The 19,561-nt window shown below is 41.8% G+C and overlaps 1 protein-coding gene across 2 annotated transcripts; it reads left to right on the top strand.

Moving 5' to 3' along the window:
- Positions 1-1,574: 1,574 nt before the first annotated feature.
- On the top strand, positions 1,575-17,885 carry RB195_023083 (uncharacterized protein; the record flags this gene model as incomplete). 2 transcript variants are annotated; one of them, XM_064210395.1, is made up of 8 exons in its annotated part: positions 1,575-1,625; positions 7,223-7,318; positions 7,486-7,596; positions 7,665-7,789; positions 7,874-7,994; positions 9,361-9,467; positions 9,612-9,772; positions 17,863-17,885. In XM_064210395.1, 8 exons carry the CDS (start codon positions 1,575-1,577, stop codon positions 17,883-17,885), a joined length of 795 nt encoding a protein of 264 aa, XP_064066276.1. The 2 variants fall into 2 exon arrangements, with proteins under 2 accessions (XP_064066276.1, XP_064066277.1); XM_064210396.1 differs by lacking the exon at positions 1,575-1,625 and adding an exon at positions 5,795-5,878.
- Positions 17,886-19,561: the final 1,676 nt, after the last annotated feature.

The raw sequence follows: 19,561 nt of genomic DNA, 5'->3' as shown, positions 1-19,561 counted from the left end.
AATTGTCCATCTGTATGAAGCGGATTGCCACAGACAGTTAGAGATAAGGAGAATCTCAAACTTGGATGATCGAACTGTATAGTGTGGTGAGGTGCCGCTGACGGCCACAAGTTTGCGCCATACATCACACAGAGGGAATCTTGATAACAGTGTGTGACAAAATTTCGCAGACAACATTTGAATGAGGGGACGGAGCTTCAACGTTGTAGTGGGAGGTGACGAAGAGCGAGATTGTTCCGATCAAGCGTTCAGTGACACTGACCATTTTTTCTTCCCGCTCGCGAAAAACCCAATGTTGTGCCCGAAACGCCTAACTCAATGGAATATTCGTTCAAAAGTCTATTATGTTTAATCTAATTTGAAATAATATTCTTGTTTTCCACCGCCCTTTTGTCGCAGAGGAGAATAAAACTGGACTAAATGAATGAAATTTCAAAAAGTGCTGAAAAATTTCGCGTACAATATAGTTTAGTAGAGTCATTAAAATCGTAGAATGGTGAGCGCGAGACAGTGTAAAGATTGAGGCGTACGTAAGTGCTCCTCTATTGACTGAAGAATGCTTTGTAGGAAATCCTTTTCTACAACTCCTATACATCATGTAAAGCTTGTGAAGTAAAAGAGAAATTCCGAGGAAATAGATATAAAACTCGAATTCGACTAAAAGAGATGTAATAGTAAGCCCCAGCAGACCATAGTTGCCCAGTTCCATCTCTTTCATAAAATTCAACGTCGAAAATTTGTTGAGTTTCAACCGGGGTAAATGGGAATATCGATAGGCGACAGAAGCGAAGAAACACCAAGTAGAAGGGGCAGCTTTGCTGGAACGGTGTTGGAATATTTCTTCGTTCTAAAATCTACAAGACATCTCCAAAAACTGAGCCAAGCATATATGTATAGCAAGACAGGAATGAGTGAGGTGTATAGTCTAATGTCCATGAAATGGGTCAAATCAGTAATCATCATCTTAATTTCAATAGAAATGTTCACCAGCTTTGTGTGATGAAGTTCTACACAGCACAACAGTGACTATTCACAAGCAGTTTCAGTACTCGAAAGTGGCAATAGGACCCTGCTGGAGGAATTCTATGCAGAAGATGCCAGAAATTGCTCGTAAGAGATAGAGATTTCAAGATTGAGATTTTTACATAGTTTCCAACAAAAGTATAAGTTTCCAGCAAGGTCTATTTAATTTAAATTGATTGTTAAAAAAGTGCTCAAATTGTGTGGGGACTGTTGTTTGGAAGATCGTTAATAACTAATATAATAATAATAATAACTATAATAATACTATAATATTATAATATTATAATAACTGGAAATAACTGGTTAATGGTCTGGTAGGGGAAAATGAGGGAAGCTTGGGAATAACTCAATCACACAAGGCTGGACTACACTTTTTCTAATTGAAATGAGTTTTTCATTTCATTCATTCGTTTCCTCGTCATTCGACCTATACATCTCACTTTTCTCTATTCTCGTTGTACTGTTGTGCTTTAATCAGCCTTCAAGGATACTTTTTAGATTTGATAACTTTGAAATATTTGAACACTATTTCAGCAAAACTTGTGCAAGGGATGGTTTGGTTGACGTTTCCAAACGGATCTGCAATCCGTGTCGGCAAGTCCGTGAGCTAAAGCGTGTCCTGGGGTTTACATCGGTTGTCAAAAGCTGAATTTGCGAGTGTAGACGTCTGCAGAGTGTCGTCAGCTAGGCTAATGTTCATATTTCGGAGCTATTGTTTAAAGTGTCTACGAAATGTTCAGCTTTTCCTTTTGATTGGGATGAAACTGTTGTGATTGGATGTCTTGAATCCCTTTCGTCTGGCAGAATTCCTGGAACTATTGGAGATGAACTGAGTTCGGTTAACCGGAACGATCACGCGAGAAGTCCAAACTGTACGAAGAGGCGTCGGAGCTCCTCTAGCGTCGCCGCACTAGTGATGGAAGTCCTTGGAATGAATTCGGGCCATTTGGAGAAAGCATCGGTGATTAGAGATAGGAGATTCCGTCCAGAGGTCGCTGTAATCGATGTGGATCTGCTTGTACAGGGCCACGAGCAGAGAGAGTGTGTTTTCTTGACGGACGACTTGGCGCTTGGACTTCTTGGCAGTCAGTGCATGTGCGACTGAGATTCTCAAAGTCATCGCTTATCCTTGTCCTGAACACATAGCTGCAAACAGGGGCACTAATTCGTTATTTTTCTGTGTTTTTCGTGCAGCGTCTTTAGGACGGCTGGTTCCGATGGATTGACAATACCGTCTCCACAAAATGAGACATCGTTGCTGCGTCGATAGGGTCTATTCGGGAGACAAGCCACTAAAACACATAAGGGACGCAGATATTGTTACGGCGGTCACGTCGCGGCAGTCCAAATCACAGCGGAGCAGACTTCTACAACATACAATTCATTATTGTCAGGCCGTGCAAAGTTAGGTTCTTGCTTCGTTTTCTATGCTTTCTTCAGTGTCGTTTTTCTCATCAGTTTAGCTTCACTTTTGATACGCTATTGCTCCTTTTCAAATTTATTGCTACGCTGCTTATATTGAAGATATCTGTTTCTTCTGTAAACTCCTGCTGTTTTCTTTCCATCACTTCATTTTTATCTTCTCTCGTCTCTTCAGAGTCGTCCCTAACATAAGTGTACCTTTACTTTAGATACATTACTGCACTTTATTCAAATTTATTGCTTCGTTGCCTAAATGTAAAACAAATTCATATTCTTTGTATTAGTTCTTATATCTGGAAGTAAATAACTAAATCATTCGCAGTCTTAAATCCTAAGCATTAGTCTTAAAGGAACTATGATCAAGTAAGCCAAAGTTACTAAGAGAAAAGAGGAAGATAGAGATTCCAAAAGTAAGAGTGCGGTTCAATAGCAGTGAAGACTGGAGTAAAGGATAACAACGTATAAACTACGAATAACGACTACACTGACGTGAAGAGCGACTCTGAAGAAACAACAGAAACTGAAAGGCACACATGGATAAAAAAAAAAACAGGAGTTTATAGAAGAAACGTACCTTCTCCATAAAGGCAACGTAACAATAAATTTGAAAAGAAACAATAGCGTATCAAAAGTGAAGCTAGACTGATGAGAAGAACGACACTGAAGAAACCACAGAAAATGAAGCAAGAACATAACTTTGCACGGCCTGATAATAGAGACTTGTAAGTAGTAGAAGTCTGCGCCGGAGGTGCTCCGCTCTGATTTGGACTGCCGCGACGCGACCGCCGTAACAATATCTGCGTCCCTTATGTGTTTTATTGGCTTATATAGGGGTGAAACGTGATGGCTTCCTTGGTAATGTGTTGTGAACGTCATTTTGGGCTGTAACCGATATGCGCTTTAGATTGTTGTTGAAGAGGCACTGACGTTTCTAGCAATTTTAGCAATGAGTGTTGCGGGTGCAGCTCAAATGATGAGGATCCCTCCCCCAACCGTCCAAAAGTAAAGGAGTTTTTTCGCCTATCGTCTAAGCTAGCCCCGCAAGACATTGTATAGATTAACACGTGTTCACGCGTTCCAAAACCCCAACGGTTACGAATTGCGGTAAAACGCGTTAGCGCATCCCGCAGCGCAAGTGGATTGATACGCCAGTGACTTTTTGACTTTTGCTGACTTTGCTATGCTCCATTCACCCACCTACTTCGCTTCTCCTCCTCCTCTCACACTCGAAAAGGTATCGTGTAAAGAGCCTCGCCAGGGTGTTGATGAGTACTAGCGGAAGGTTCTTCAGGTATTCTGGTCTTATTCTGTCGGGATCGGGTGCCGAGAAATAGCGTTCTCTTATGCACGCTATAGTAGGATAAGTTTTGAAGCAGTTTGCATAATCAATCTCGTAAAGAGCTAGTAGAAGACAGACACTAAGCAGATTGGCTGACATTTGCCAATGTCGGGCGATACAACAACACAATCTTGCTGGTCTTTCACTGAGTAGGGACCTTACATTCCGACTAGTGACGTTCTGAAACCCTTTCCGGAGTGTTGGCGAGGATAGCGGATGTTTCCTCAAAATTTCGGATTTGATCTTCTCCGGACCGGGTGCCGTACGGTTTGTTGCCGACATGGTGGTATCTCGGACTTTGGAAGAGGTTATCTCTAGGATCATTCCTCGATTGGTGAGGAAGTAAATGAACGTAGATGTAGAAGTGATCGGATTAGAAGTCTTGAATGACGTCCACTATCTTTCTCGATGCGCTGGTTGTTCCATTTGGGTATCGGAGGGAAGTCATTTTTGTTCCTTGATTGGCCAAGTTCTAGCGGACGTAGTGAATTCCTTCTCCCGCTTTTGCAGCTCCAGCCAATACTGCTCGTCTTTCTTTGAGGTCTTCTTTTATAGTTTCTCTACGAATCTTCGCGACCTCGGACGTGTATTCATGGTTGGATGCAGCTCGTGTGGCTTCAAGATGACTTATTACCTCTGTAGTGTATAGAGGTAGGCGTCTCTTTCTGGTCTTTAAACTTTCGGCTTTTCTCTCACAATGGAGATGTTGTACGAACCTACCATCTTCATATCATAGTTGTCCGTTGTGTTATTCTCCTGAAACCCGGCTAATGAAGCTAAAAGATCTAAGCTAAACGTGGTTCTAGGACTTTGCTTTGTGAACTTTGATGCTTTTCTCCTCTCATTTCGAAGGAAAATTACCCGCGTAGAAGGCGATGTCCCATGTAGAACTTTGGTACAACAGCGACATCCTCCAGGCAATTCTTTTTTTTTTACTGACAATAACGTTCCCACATTCAGAGTAGTAAAGGGGGCTCTTGAAATTGCGCATTTCTATGGATTGACTTAGTCGCCATGATAATCAAGGAAATCTCCCTACTCGTGCCGTTGCGGACCGTGGGTTGTGATGTGATGTTACTGTCTTTTTACGTACGTTGTATGTACGGACGATCATCCCATTCCTTTCCCGTGTTGGTGTCTTTGTTTGCTCTTGTAACCCCATCCTTTCCAGTGTAGCCGTTCCAGGCATCCTTCAAAGCCGTTACACTCCATTGTTCTCCATTGTTACTGTTACTGCTATTATGTTTATTTCTACTGTTTAGTGATTAATTTGAAACACGTGGCCAGTTTACTAGCTTTTGCCCCGAATGATTTTGTGGAAACACGTCGTGTCATTCCGGAGTTGACAGGTCAAGCTTGTTTGTTTAATTTGACATCAAATTCCCTTCCTTGCATCCAGGCTGCAGTCACTTGATTGCTGGCTTTTCGTTGGAACTGGATGAGATGCTCTGATAACACACGTCAGTCCTGGCACAGTAAAAACAGGGAATTCATCTCCGAAATCTACTTCCCTCTAATGGCAGGGACAAGTTCACTTTTGGGGTGGGTTCAGCCGCCTATCTTCCACCTGCGACTACGTAGCCCTGCAACCATACATGCGATAGTCGGAGCCCTTGCTCTGATCCCCTTCACTTTTGAACGGTTGGGGAAGGGACCTCCTACACTTTTGAACGGTTAGCGAAATTACCCCGTTCACTTTTGGGCGGTTGGCGAAAGGACCCTCTTCACTTGAGCTGCACCCCATGAGCTAAACCCCCTTCACCTGAGGAGGGTTCGGCTTCTCCTTACCGCACTTATGCCTGCGACTATATGGCTGTGGTCCTTGTTGTGACGGAGATCCGCGATTTTTGATAGATAGCCCGAGAAAACAAGCTTACTCAGTTCTAAATACGCGCCCTACCCACAAAATTGACTGCAAGCGAAGGAACTTCTGTGTGTGTTATGTTATTAATTGCTGTTAAGATTGTGGTCTCGACTCGGTATGTACAATTTAAGACCAAAGGATAACAGATGAAAAGGAAAAGACTAGATCTTTTCTGGACAGTCGAAAATTCGACATGTGAATACAAAATGTGCGGTTCATCAAGTGAAGAGGTATCAACTAGTAGATCCGGGGTTGATTATTGAGATGTGCCCGTGCAGTTATGTCCATTAGTTATAAGCAGCATTTGGAGGAATTTCTACTACATTCTCTTCAGTACTAACTATGGTTCGTGACTTAGTTTGCGACTTCGAGAGCGGAAACGTAAACTTTATCTTCGAATGCAGAAAAAGTGGATCAGGAGCACCAGACCGATCAATCCACTCATCAGCGCACTCTTTTGCGGCCAAATGATTGATGAGATAAGTACAAGTTATGTGAACTAAAGGTGAAATTATGTGACGAAACAATTCTCTACCCTTCTATAGGTGACGGAATGCACATCATCTTTTTTCATATCATCACTCGTAAAAAGTTACTTCTTTCAGCAAACCGATCAAGCTAGTGCGTATTTTAAAGGCATCACCCCATGAATCTGAGGTGGTACGGATTTCAGGTGGTGTATTCGTATACGGGATAGTAAATTATGGAGAGGGGTGTGATTCCGTCCATTTCTTCCTAATTGCCGTAAAAACGGCCCGGAAGATGCTGCGCCGCACAGGGCTGGCACGCTCCAGTCGAACTCCTCGTGGAAAATAATGCGCCAGCCCTGTGCGGCGCAGCATCTTCCGGGCCGTTTTCTACGGCAATTGGAAAGAAATGAACGGAATCACCTTCCTCCCCATAATCTACGACCCCGTATACGAATACTCCACCGGAAATCCCTACCACCTCAGATTCATGGGGTGATGTCTTTGGCTCATCTTCTATGCTAATCATTGAGAAAAAAAAGAGAAAAACTCACGGTCCGAAAAAATCTATGGACTCACTCCAGGTTCGTGGGGTGATGCCTCTAAAGGTGGCAGTGTTTCCTCCGCCTTTCTACTATGATACTTGCAAACCATGTCTAGAAACCCTATCTACTCTTCCCCGCAGAAACAAAGCGTCGAAAACTTTCGCGAATTATTTCTTTGATTTGCAAGCCTCAGCCTCAGCCCCATCAGCCATTACGAAATATTCATGAAGAGAAGTTCATTTTGCTTCTACGACTAAGGAAGACTCTCAGACTGTCACGACGAACCAGTAATTAGATTTTGTTTATACCAATATTATGAACTAAAGAAGAATCTGAACAAAAACGCAAAACTTCAAATGACTATCATTCTGAAATAAAGTCTGCTACGAAGTCATGGAGCTAAACCTCTAAATCGTGTCTTTGGTATATTCAGAAATGGCTTAGCTGCTTTTGCTCAATAATACAATATCCATTTTGCCCAGTTATAAGCATTATGGAACGTTGTTTTTAATTATAAGCCCCATGATTAATTGTCCTTGACTTCGACACGTATATATTGCAGTTCTGCGACAAGTTACAAGAAAATATTTCAAAACAACAAGCTGATTTTGTCTGTGTCAGTGAAGAAAACAGAACAAAGGAGGAGAAAATACAAGAGGTAGGCATGTAACTTCATCACTGCCTAATTTTTTTAAACCAATTTTCTCTTTTCTTCCCATTCGGTAGTTTTTCAGTAGTTAACTCTGCCCTAAGGTGTCTTTTCAACATTCTCGCCTGATGTGAAGTGTTATTAGGAAGTTTTAACTCTAAAAATTCTACTTAAAGTTGGAAGCGGAGTTGAAGCGAATACGAAATGAACATCTTAAACTAGAAACTAAACGCTTCAATGAGGTACTCGACCTAAAACACCGACTGGATGCCATGCAAAAGAGTTATGTACGTATGGTGTCTTTTTGGAGTGAGTTTACTTTCGAGTGTTCGTTATTTTTACTGCTTTCTTTTAGCCCTTCGCGCCATCTGTGCCGGGCTATGATTTGTTAAATCAATCCGTTAGTCCAGTTAAAAAGGATTCAGTACCTTCTCATGTTATGTTGTGGGAAGAAGCCCCGCGAGCCATTAGCCGAAGCTGGTACATATTCTACAAATTGTTTGTTCTATGATACTACCATACAATTTTGACAGTTGTATTTGTCAATACAATTTTATTTTGCAGTGCAACTTCTCCAGAAGAAGATTTTCTACTAGAAACCTTACCATTTGCAAAGAGAGGTTCGTCTCGTAGTCGTAGGTCTGATCGCCTCGCAAATGATGTAGATAGACGTAAGGAGAAAAAGGTTGGGTTTAAATAGATCTTTCGAACTGTTTTACTAACAGTCATATCGTTCCAGGGAAGTGGTTTTGTGCGCTACATTTTTAACACATTTTTTTTCTAGTTCCGGTAGGCATTTTTTTGTTTCAATGCGGTTGCTTTCGACAACACAGGATCAGTCATGGTAGTGACCTTAAAATAAGACGGACGAAAGACTCAGCGTTGATAAATCTTTTCGAGACTTCAATTCTGAATTGTCGAGGTTAATGAACGCTTATTTGGCCTTCACAATGACTTAGATTTTTCAAGTCGGTGACCAAATGAATGTTTTATCATCTGGGACAAATCTACTGCCAATCTATCGTCGCAAGAGCATGATAGCGGTGTTCACGTCCTTTCACTTGAGTATCTTAAAGGCATCACTTCACGAATCTGAAGAGGCACGGCTTTCAGGTGGGTAATGCCTACACGGGGTCGTAGATTTTGGGGAAGAGGAAGATTCCGGAACTCTTCCTATATCAGTATAAACGGACGGCCCCGGAATGCTGTTTCTTACGACGGCTTCTGTTGCAATGTCCGAATGGGTTTTCGACGGAACAGAGACGGGGTTGAACGCAAGGGTTGCGCATGGCAACAGAAGACGTGTTAAGAAACAGCGTTCCAGGGTCGTCCATTTACGCTGATACAGGAAGAGATGAACGGAATCACCCTCTTCCCCACAATCTACGACTCCGTATAGGCATTACCCGTCTGAAACCCGTACCACCCCAGATTTGTGGTGTGATGCCTTTAACTAATTGACCCTCCGCATCCGAACCAGACTCTCAATTCATAAATGAAAAGACTTAAGAGAAATAAGATGTGTGGATTTACAGCTTTCGATTGTATTATTCTCTAATATCGCCACAATTTACATCATTTCGGGTCTGGACAAAGCTCTCCTCTTTTCGGAATCGTAACAGTAACATAGAATTGTAAACGCAGGGGAAGTGCCCCTATCGCGGCTTTTCCTGCTGGGAACTTTGGGCAGTAGCTTGGATTCTAAAACAATCACATTTTCAAAACTCGTTTTTGAAGGTCTCAAGTGTAGCTGTTTTCGCTCCCTAACTACTCCGGAATGCTACGTAATAAACTACTGTATGAACGTCCAGTACCTGTCGATACTCAACGAAAACCCTTGTAGGATTTAAATTAGTCAGGAAATTGTCTCATTTTTATTGCATGTTGTACAATTCTTCAGTAATACTCTTTTACTCTGTGACTCTTGTGATTTATCTTGATTTCCCATCTAACTTTCTATGAATAACTTTCCCAAAAAAGCTTGGAACTTTCAGAAAAAAATTTCCAAATAGTGCGTTTTTATCGTACTTCGAAGAATATATAATTATCAGGAATCTGCATATCGTCGTGTTAGATCCCGAAGTCATGGCAGGCAGGTATGGAGCGGAGAACATACGCCCCGTTTTACCGAATTGCCGAAGTCATGTTCAAGTCACGGGTACATTTTTCTTTGTCTTCTACATAAAGTGTTTACTCATTTTTTCTCTACTTTTATAAGGATTCGTTCATCGATAGCTTATGGTATAGCAATTAGTTCTACTGCTATGGATTTATTTTCTTTTTCTTAATTATTTTTGTTAAGGCTTGATTTGAATGCGTTACACCACCAATATAATAGAAGCAGTCATATGTACTATTCTTCTGGTGGTTCCAACGGTGGAAGGAGCCCGCCTCCTGAGATTCCTCTTTTGAGTGCTGTTCCACCTCCTGGAGTGAAAAAACCCATGGGCAAACGTGTAGTTGGTACGTTCAGTTTTTCTTCTTTTTTTTTTTAGTGGTTATGGTGATTTCTGTAGACATAGCTCAGTGGTTGATTCTTTCTTGTTATTTGCTATATGAATATTTGAGAAGACGTTCTCAAAAGATGAATTCAATAACTTTGTGGATGCAATCTTCTTGACACCTATTTCTATTTTTCTTGCAACTAGTTATGCAAATTCCCTGATTAACTTAGCCGTTTCTTTAGTTTTTTTTTTTTTTTTTTTCAGAGTAGGTATAGTAGCAATAATATCAGCGCATTTGGGCAAACAGTCGGGTTCCATACGAGCGTCTGCGGCATCTCCATTACAGGATGCTGATTTATTTCACACAGTGTAGCGTCAAATGCACGCTCTGTGATGGGATCGCCACAGGCACTTAATAATGGTTCGTAGCACTGACATGCGATATTTTTGCCTTGACTGTGCCTAGCAGAAATTTGGAAATAGTAGCATTTTTGAACAGAACGATCCAGAACAACGATGATTACGTATAGAACACAAGTAGAACTGAGAAGGGAGAGGTTGAATTATGTGAGATGAAATTGCCTTGTAGCACTTTCAATTTGGACTTAAACAGTGGTCTACGTCCACGTACAGCTCATTTAGAACATTTACATTCACAATCTTAACCCAAGTGTTGTGTAACTGTTAATTACGGCAGCATGTTTCTCATAGGATGGTTAGCACAAACAAATAGTAACTATAATTATGATGTATCCAAAGCCGATAAAATTCCCCTAAATTTGGAGTGGTCTGGAATGAGACATGTTAAAGGCATCACTCCACGGATCTGAGGTGGTACGGATTTCAGGTGGAGTATTCTTATAAGGGATAGTAGATTATGGAGAGGAGGGTGATTCCGTCCATTTCTTCCTAATTCCCGTAAAAAACGGCCCGGAAGATGCGGCGCCGCACAAGGCTGGCGCGCTCCGGTCGAACTCCTTGTAGAAAATGAACGCCTGAAGCCATATCTTCCGGGCCGTTTTTTTTACGGCAATTCGGAAGAAATGGACGGAATCACCCTCCTCTCCATAATCTACTATCCCTTATAAGAATACTTCACCTGAAATCTGCACCACCTCAGATTCGTGGGGTGATGCCTTTAACAACTAGTGTGCGACCTTTCGCGCTATAGCATGTATCGTTATTATATGTGTAATCAATTGTTTAAGTATAAGTTTCTGTGTCTGTATCTATTCGTACATATATTTGTATTTATATAAACATACACCGGTAACACGTTTTTTTCATGTACGTGGGATGGGTGTTCTAACTCAAGATATGGTGTTTAGCTCGAAACCTCTTAGTTGGCAGCACTTTGACGTAATGGAGAATTTACGATTGATTGCTCAACGGATACAATCTTTTTTATTGGTCGCTCGCAAAGGGTTCTCGGCGCCTCTTTATAACATTCTTGGTTTACAATTTGAACCTAGGTAACCAGAAATGCACAATCTCTTTGATTTTGAAAAGAAAGATTAGATATTTTGTTTGTTTTGCTTGATAACGAAAAATATCAAAAAAAAAAACACTTAAAAAGAGGAAGAAAATTACCGGCCAGTTTTCTTACTGTAGTGCATTTTTTGTCTCGGTGAACACAGTCGCTCACGCTCCGATAATACGAATTACTAATGAAAACATCACATGCTCTTCTTATCATTTCATTTTTTTTTTTTGATAATTGATGCATTTTCGATCGATTCCGTAGTTTTCGTTCGTCAGTGTGTAGGTTTAAAGGTGCTCATTTACGTGAATCCGTTATGCTCCTAACATTAAACTTTCGATAGAACGTTTAGTGTCCCTGATCGATTTTTCTTCTTGCATGCGCAACGCCCAGGGTTCTAAAGCATTTATCAAAACGAGAAGAACGGTGGTATTAAAAGGTCGATCAGGTGTCCTCAATTCCTTTTCTCGTGGCTCTCGTATGGTTTTTAAGTCGCTCTTTTCTTCCCGCCCGGTTCGGAGGCGAAGTCTTTTGTCATATTTATTTCCTAAGCTAGTTGTACATGACTGTTGCGCTCGTATGTTCGATCCTTCTGTGTATAATACACCAGTCTGAACGTTCGGCTAATGCCGGAGTTATGACTTCTTCTGGTGCACGTCTTGTCCACTTTCAGTGATCAATAAAAATTAAATGTAGTGGCATTTTCCCAGAAGTTAAATCTGTATTTTTTCTAACGACGCTTGTTTCGTTCTTTCGTTTTAGTAATTAAAGAATTCACGAAATGATCATGAATTGAAGTAGTGATTTCATGGTCCTCTTCTTAAATTCGTCAGTACTACGTTTGTAGAGTATTCAGACTTGATTTTATACCTCCATATATTCCTTCGATTCCGTAAAAATTTGAAGACAATTCTAAGCATGAATCGTCGTCATCGAACTGAGTCACTGTCGGTACTACTGCACCGGGGCGCCGTGGGACCCGTCTAAGCCATTTTGCCATTTTCTGGTGCTGGCGCACCAGCTCGACGCCGTGGAACCCGTACCACTTCATTTCATAGTTTTCTGGCAATCATCATGATCGTGATATATAATAACGGGCTTAGTCCGTGTGGTTGTCTGTATGTCACGAAATTCCAAAAAAGGGGGCGCTACAGGTCCCACTTCCTCGGATTGGTGTGCCGGTGTGAAGAAGCTATAAAATGGGGTGAATTGGGTCGCACGGTTTCGAATATGTGTGCCGGGCTCGAAATGCGGTAAAATGCGGTGAGACTGGTAAGATAGCTACCTTGGCGTCGAGTTAGTGCGCCGTGGTGCAGTAGTATAGTATAAAGCGTTGTTAGAAAAACAGAAATCTCATTTCACAAAAAATGAAACTACTACTAATTTTCATTGATCAGCGAAGGCAAGTGAAGCAAATACCACAGAAAATCGGAAAAGCGGCTTTAGCCGGACGTTCAGACTAGTATGTAATAACGAGCTTATTCTCTCGTGTGTATGTGGTGTGTGTTTTCCAAAACTGAGGTGTAACGGGTCTCAAGGCGTCAAATTGGTGCGCAATAAATTCATGTGCATGTCGCAAAAGGTGAATGAGACGTTGCAACCGTTTCATAGCCGTGACCACTGTCAGTGTTGCGTTTTACCTCTACGACTACTCCGCGCGTCTATTTCCTTGCCTCAGATTGGTAACACACCTTCCTCGGAAAGTGGGAACAGGCATGCAAACGGCTGCTTAAATAGTAGCGAGGAGTTTACATGATCTGACGTAGAACATTATCCTTATCATTTCGATTTTTTCACGTCATTTTACGTTAAAACATTCAGTGATAACCGTTGGGAGAAAAGATGAAGAAACCCCATACTTCGAGTAATGCTTCCAAATTGTGTCCACATCATAATTAATTTTGAGATTTTGGGCTCCTCGGATGACCTCTGGAATCCTTGTTAGTTTGTGCCTGACCTGTACTTTTTGCCGGAATTGAAGAGCTCTCTTCGGAGATCTCTGAGACTGTGTGTCTGTTTGCAGCGTCATGTGCAGTCGATCTTGTGTACCCGATAAATCTAATAATTTCGGCGGGTGTTCATCAAGGTCGGAGGCTTTCTATAATCGTCGTTATTCTCTCCTACTCCATGCTTAACATGACGAGCTCGGTCACTATGAGGTTATGAACGTTGCTTCCTGCTTGCGGTGGTCGTATACTAATTGCGATCAGGTGTTTGAGTATGCGCTCTGGGAACGCTTGGGGCAGAATATTACTTGTAGTCGTTTCTCTAATTTTTTTAGATGTAGGTATAGTAAAAATAACATAAATGTAATCGAGTAAACAGTCGAGTTCCATACGGGCGTCAGCGGCACCTTCACAGCAGTGCGCTCATTTATAGTAGGGTCAAAACGACACGAAGCACGGTGCAGTTGTGTAGGCGGTCGCGCTCGAAGCGGTGTGGTGGAGCGCAGCGGTTAGGATCGAGTGAGAAGCACTGCTATCAGTGATCATTGCTGCAGTTCATGATAGTTCCACCTCGATTTTAACCACTATCTTCACCGCGCCGCTTCGAGCGCAACCGCCTACGCAACTGCAGTGTGCTACACGTCCTCTTGACTCAACTATATTTCACGCAGTGTAGCGTCAAATGTGCGCTCTGTAATGGAGTTGCCGCAGGCGCCCAATAACGGTACGTAAGTACGGACGTGCGATATTTTTGCCCTGACTGTACCTAGCGGGAATTTGGAAGTAGTAGCATTTTTGAAAAGAACGATTCAGAACAACGATGATTTCGTATGGAACACAAGTAGAGTTGAGAAGGAAGAGGTTGAATTATGTGAGATGAAATTGGCTTGTAGCACTTTCAATTTGGACTTAAACAGTGGTCTACGTCCACATACAGCTCACTTTGGAACATTTACATTTATGTAATATATATATATATATATATATACCAGCTTAAACGTCCGGCTAAAGCCGGAATTCAGCCTTTTATTGGTGTTCGCTTCGCTCTCCTTCACCGATCAATAAGAAGCAACAGGAGCGACATTTTTTTAAAATTAGATTTGCTTTTTCTATCAGCGCTTTCTTCAGTTTTTTTCACCCGAAACTTTAAGCAAGGTTTTATGGGTTTTCCCTGAACCTTCAGTTCTATATTTGGAGAACAATCAAACTTGATTTTACATCTATGTTCCTCTCAAAACTCCACAAGTTGGTAACATTATTGGAAATATGAGTTTCTTTCGTTCTCAACTATTAGCAAAGAACGATATGCTAACATAAAGACCTGAATATCACTGTTGTAGTGATAAAAGTAACCTTCTACGTCAGATCGCGTAAACCGTTGGCTACTATGTATTGTATTCAAGCAGCCGTTCGCACGTGTGTTTCCTCCTTTTGAAAAAGGATGTTAGCAAGTTAGTGGGAGGTGCAATGGAGGCGGTTTGGAGTCGCCTCCAACAAATAAGCTCCACCTGTCCACTCCGGGAGAACGCAACGTTCTCCCGAAAACTCGTGGGACCAGAGGCTTGCAACCTGCCCATGGGTTTTAAATTTTTATGCAAAACAGCAATAGAAAAGAGTCCCCTGATTCCGGAAGAAAGCCTGGTACGGTAGCGCCAGGAAGGACGGGGTTGCAGAAGTAAAGTAGGCTACCGAAACGGAAAAGGGCTAGGTTGACGTTCTGTATTTATAACGCCCGTACGCTTGCTTCGGATGCAGCCATTGAAGATCTAGTGATGCAAGCCAGGAAGTTTAAGTACGAATATAGCAATAAGCATTGACTCTTTCGAAATCGTCGCTTACGCTTTAATATCAGGCTATGTAGAGCTCACAACTTACACACATGTATATTATATATATACATTTTATATATATATATATATATATATATAATACATTACATGGGACCGCGTATACGAGTCTGATTGCTACCTGTCCCCCGGTGACTCTGCTTATAACGAATGCCGTCAGACGTTTGAGTATACGCACTAGACATGTACCAGCTTTATAATTGCATGATATGACGGAATTTGGCTAGATATTGCAGAAAAGCTACTAAAAGATATTGCAAGCTATTGAACATTGACGAATGGGTGGATTCTGTGCGAGCTCGTTGAAGTTCGAAAACGTTGGGCAGAGCTATATTTGAGGACAACTCTTGGCAAAGGTGCGGATAACGGCGTCTGGCGATGCCAGCAACTCAGCGGTTAAATAGGTGATACATATTTATCAGTGGTTCCGTTGAATGGAGTATCTAAGACCCATCCGTTTTTACCATGAACATCGCCTTTCAGATTCCATTGAATACTGACCTTTCTACATGTTTCTTCGACTTCGGCCACCATTCGCTCCACTTCGCTTATGTTTTGTGTTATGAGAACGATGTCATCGGTGTAATGGAAATGAATGAAAGTGGTGTAATTACCTGCCATCATCTATCGCTCTTATGCTCTTCTATTCCAACTTTCTCGAGAGTGGCACTGAACATTTTGAGTGAGATTGTGTTACTTTGTCGGATCCTTCTCTTCGCATCGATTGTGAGGGATGCATTGAGTTCAGGGTTGCTCTACGTGAGTTCGTGGTTGCTGGCAGCTCGTGGGGATTCACGCCTGAATCAACTCATGACTTTTCGGAGGTAAACCCCTCTTGGTGGCTTTTAAATTCTCGGCCTTCCTTCTTCCTCGTAGAGTCGTAGCGACTTTCTGTGAACCTATCATTTTTTGATGTTGTCAGTGTTGTATATGTTTCATTCATTTCCGCCGTCGCTGGGAAGTTATCTTCGCAAAAGCCCCTTAACGAAGCGGAGGTCCCACTTATTAAAGGTGCGTGGACTTTGCTCAGCAAAGTTTACGGCTTCATCTCTTTTTTATGGGAAGGATTCCGCAGAATTCTAGTTCAACAGCAACGTCTGCCAGTCAAATCCTTTTTCTTGGGATGTGGTTTATTTCATTTATCCTCCACTGGCGCGACTGCCACTAGCAGCGTAGGGAGGAGGGCTTTCAGACTTACATGTTGCTATGAACTGGTTTTAGTTGCCATTATAAGCTCGAAAAGCATCTCTTCCTGCCTGTGCGATTACAGATAGTTGATTTGGATGTGGAGTTCCTCCGTCTTCTGAGGCGAATTTTGGCGTTGAAATCGCCAACAAAGACCTTGCAGAAGGTATGATATTCTCTGTAGAACTTCTTTAGGTCCATATAGAAACGTTTGTCGTCACTTTTTTTTTCCGTAGTTTGATGCTGGAGCGTAGGTAACGATGGTATTCCGACTGACATTGAGCCACATCTTCTCATCGGTACACGGGGTCATCGGTTCGCAAGAATTAATGTTCATTGCCACACTCGTGTTAAGAGTGGTACAAACTCTCTCAACTTCTGTATTGTCGCATGTTTTTAGGAAGAAGTTCTTCTCCAAAGTCGAAGACGGGTGAGCAGGTGGCGTTGTCTCTTTTGTATAGTTTGATGATACTTTAGCTTTGTTCTCATGCATCGTTATGTCTTAAATAGTTGGTTTCGAGCAAAGGTAGAAAAGTTTTGTGTGTAGTAGTCCATTTCCGTGTTAGCAGCCTACATGATTCGCATCATCCCTTCTTTTTTGCTGTTGATGTACCATTAAGAGTCAGGACTCCTTTCATTACTGTTCTAAACGGTAAAACCTGAAGAAAGCTTGATAGGATCTAGTCTCACGGATAACAGCTGAAAAAATGACGGCTCGAGCTTATTTGTTGTATTCGAATCCTAACCGCCTACCTTGTACTCAGTCCCTTTATAACAGGGTTTTGGACCGACGTATCGGATGCACGGATACCATAAGCCAGTTCTGTCACAGCTGAAATAGGAGTCATCCTATTTCTACTAGGTCATGCTAAATACACTGTGTATTAGGCACAAGGTCATTTTCCTCCATGTTTGGCTCTGGTCCACGTTCACTTCCTTATCTGGATAAAAGTGGCTTTTCCTTTCAACTTTTCTCTGTTCTGGGGCCGAAAGCACTAATTATTGCATACCTTCGAAATTGACCAGAACACATTGGGCACATAATGGAAGCGATTTTTTTTTGAAAGGTTGCATCTTTCGCGCTGCTTGATACCATCTCAGCACCTTCATTAACCGTCGAAATCTGCTGAAGAATTTCCACGATCTGATCAATAATCTACTAACGAAATCTCTTTAACAGACGACATAGTATTCTTGTGCATGCTGCATTTCGTGAGAATTCACATTCGTTTTGTGGAATCTCTGAGTGCGAGTGAACACAAATTGACGTAATTTCTTCGTTAGGCAAATAATTCGGGGTGCAATGAAATTCATTTCTTACTAATTGTTCACGGGGTGGGTGTGGCGCAGTTGGTTAGAGGTCCGTTGTAGCCACACGGTCGAGGGTTCGAAACCGCCCTAGTGCAAACCAAGCCTTTCACCCCTTTGGGGTCGGTAAATTGGTACCAGACTTGTCTAGGAAGATAAAAACACTGACTTGATCCTCGGCTGGCCCTCGCAAGTCATTGTATAGGCCAACACGCGTTCCAAATCAACGATTACGAATTCTAGTAAAACGCGTTGGCGCATCCCAAGTGGATTGATACGCCATTGAGTTTATTTTTTATTTATTTTATTTTTAATTATTCACATTTTATAATTCTTGTTCCAGATGCCAATTTCGACATCAAGTAAGTCGTCGTGCCTCATTACAATGGTCCTCTGGTCTACGGCTGCTCGCACACCTGCTCTCACTTGTTTTTCTCCGATATTTTGGCTTGTGGGGTGGAACTATAATTCAAGTGCTTTATTTCCATCGTTCTTCAGCTATAGTTTGATGCCTTCTGCCAAACATAACTCTGGCGTGTTATAAACTAAATTTTCTTGATTTCAATATAGCATGATTTGGTACTCTGGGCGGACACATTTCCGTTTTGTATGCAGCCCAGCAGATGAAATAGGGACTGAGTGAATAAAATAAATGTGCTTAATTGTTCAGTAGACATAGCTAAATTAACACACAGATTTGGTGAATTGACTAGTAGTCAAGGTAGTAGAAAATGAAGTGAGGCAATCAGTAAACTATCCAACAAACATTCTAAGAATAGTAGTTTAGTAGAGTTTAGACAAATGCTACTATTCAAAATGCGCTTAACAACTGCACTTGGGTCAAAATGATATGAACAAAGACAGTGTGATTGTCTATGCGGTCGCGGTCGAGGTTAGACTTTCGCTAACTCCAGCGCCCAAGCAGAGATGACTAAAGGTTCCACCAAGCTCCTATGCAATTGCACCAAGCCTCAGGTCGTTTTGACTCGACCCCTTAGAATCTTTGTGCTTGTAGCATCGAACGAAAATCATGTTACAATCATGTGAACTCGGAAACTATAAAACATGAGAAAAATGAAAACAAGCCAAACGTATCTTTTTGCAATAGTGTGCGAACATAGAAAGGCAGTTGTAACACTATAAAAAGACAATTGTAGCACTATAACACACAAAATAATCTGTACGTAATTCTCCGAAGCCATTGTTGTTTTGTGGTTGCCTTCCACAAGATGACAAGAATCATGGGAACAAGGATGGAGATATGATCAAAACCAATAGCCCACAAAAATCAAGATGCCAGATGTGCAATGGATAAGAATCTATATCTTCAGTGAGAATATGAATATAACATGGAACGAATTATGCTGTGTTAAGCGAGAAATCCAGAATTTGATCTCTAGATGTTTCGCGGACTGTCTAATCATGTTCGCCCCCACAAAAACGGATTTCATTATAGTTGTGACGATCAGCCACTAAAATTGTGTCGCAGGTTATGCTCATTCTGTTGCAATACGATTGTCGAAATATACAAAGTAAGCATTTAAAATCCAGATTGAAAAGAAACATGAAAAGTTGCTCACTCAACCCAATGAACAAAAGACATCACAATGCTGTTATACCTTAATTAATTCTTGTTGAGAGTTTCATTCTATGTTACAGCCCTGCGCCTCTACCATTTGCTCGATCCTTGCCCTAAAGCGCAAGGACAGTATCTTCAAATGATTGCGGTTGACAGTCGTGAACCCTGCACCGATAAGAGTAGTTGGCGTTGGTTGTCTCGACTTGTTCTTTGACTATCGGCTACGCGCCACACCCAGTAGTCCAGGGGCTTAAGATAGGGATTGTTAGGAGCCAAAAGTCCTTCAACCAATTCTAATTATTTTGAGCCTAAATTGTAGAGCACTGACGGACCTTGAAAACGTGAAGGTATATCTGAGATCCTCTTGAAGGATCCAACGGGCGAAAGTCACTCCCCGATTTCCGAACTTTTCGAGATTTTGGGCTCCTCGGATGATCTCTGGGATCCTTGTTAGTTTGTACCT

The sequence above is a fragment of the Necator americanus genome, chromosome X (genome assembly GCF_031761385.1).
Source record: "Necator americanus strain Aroian chromosome X, whole genome shotgun sequence".
Classification (NCBI taxonomy): Eukaryota; Metazoa; Nematoda; class Chromadorea; order Rhabditida; family Ancylostomatidae; genus Necator; species Necator americanus.
The sequence above is the reverse complement of the archived record's forward strand: the minus strand, read 5'-3'. Positions and strand labels throughout refer to the sequence as shown.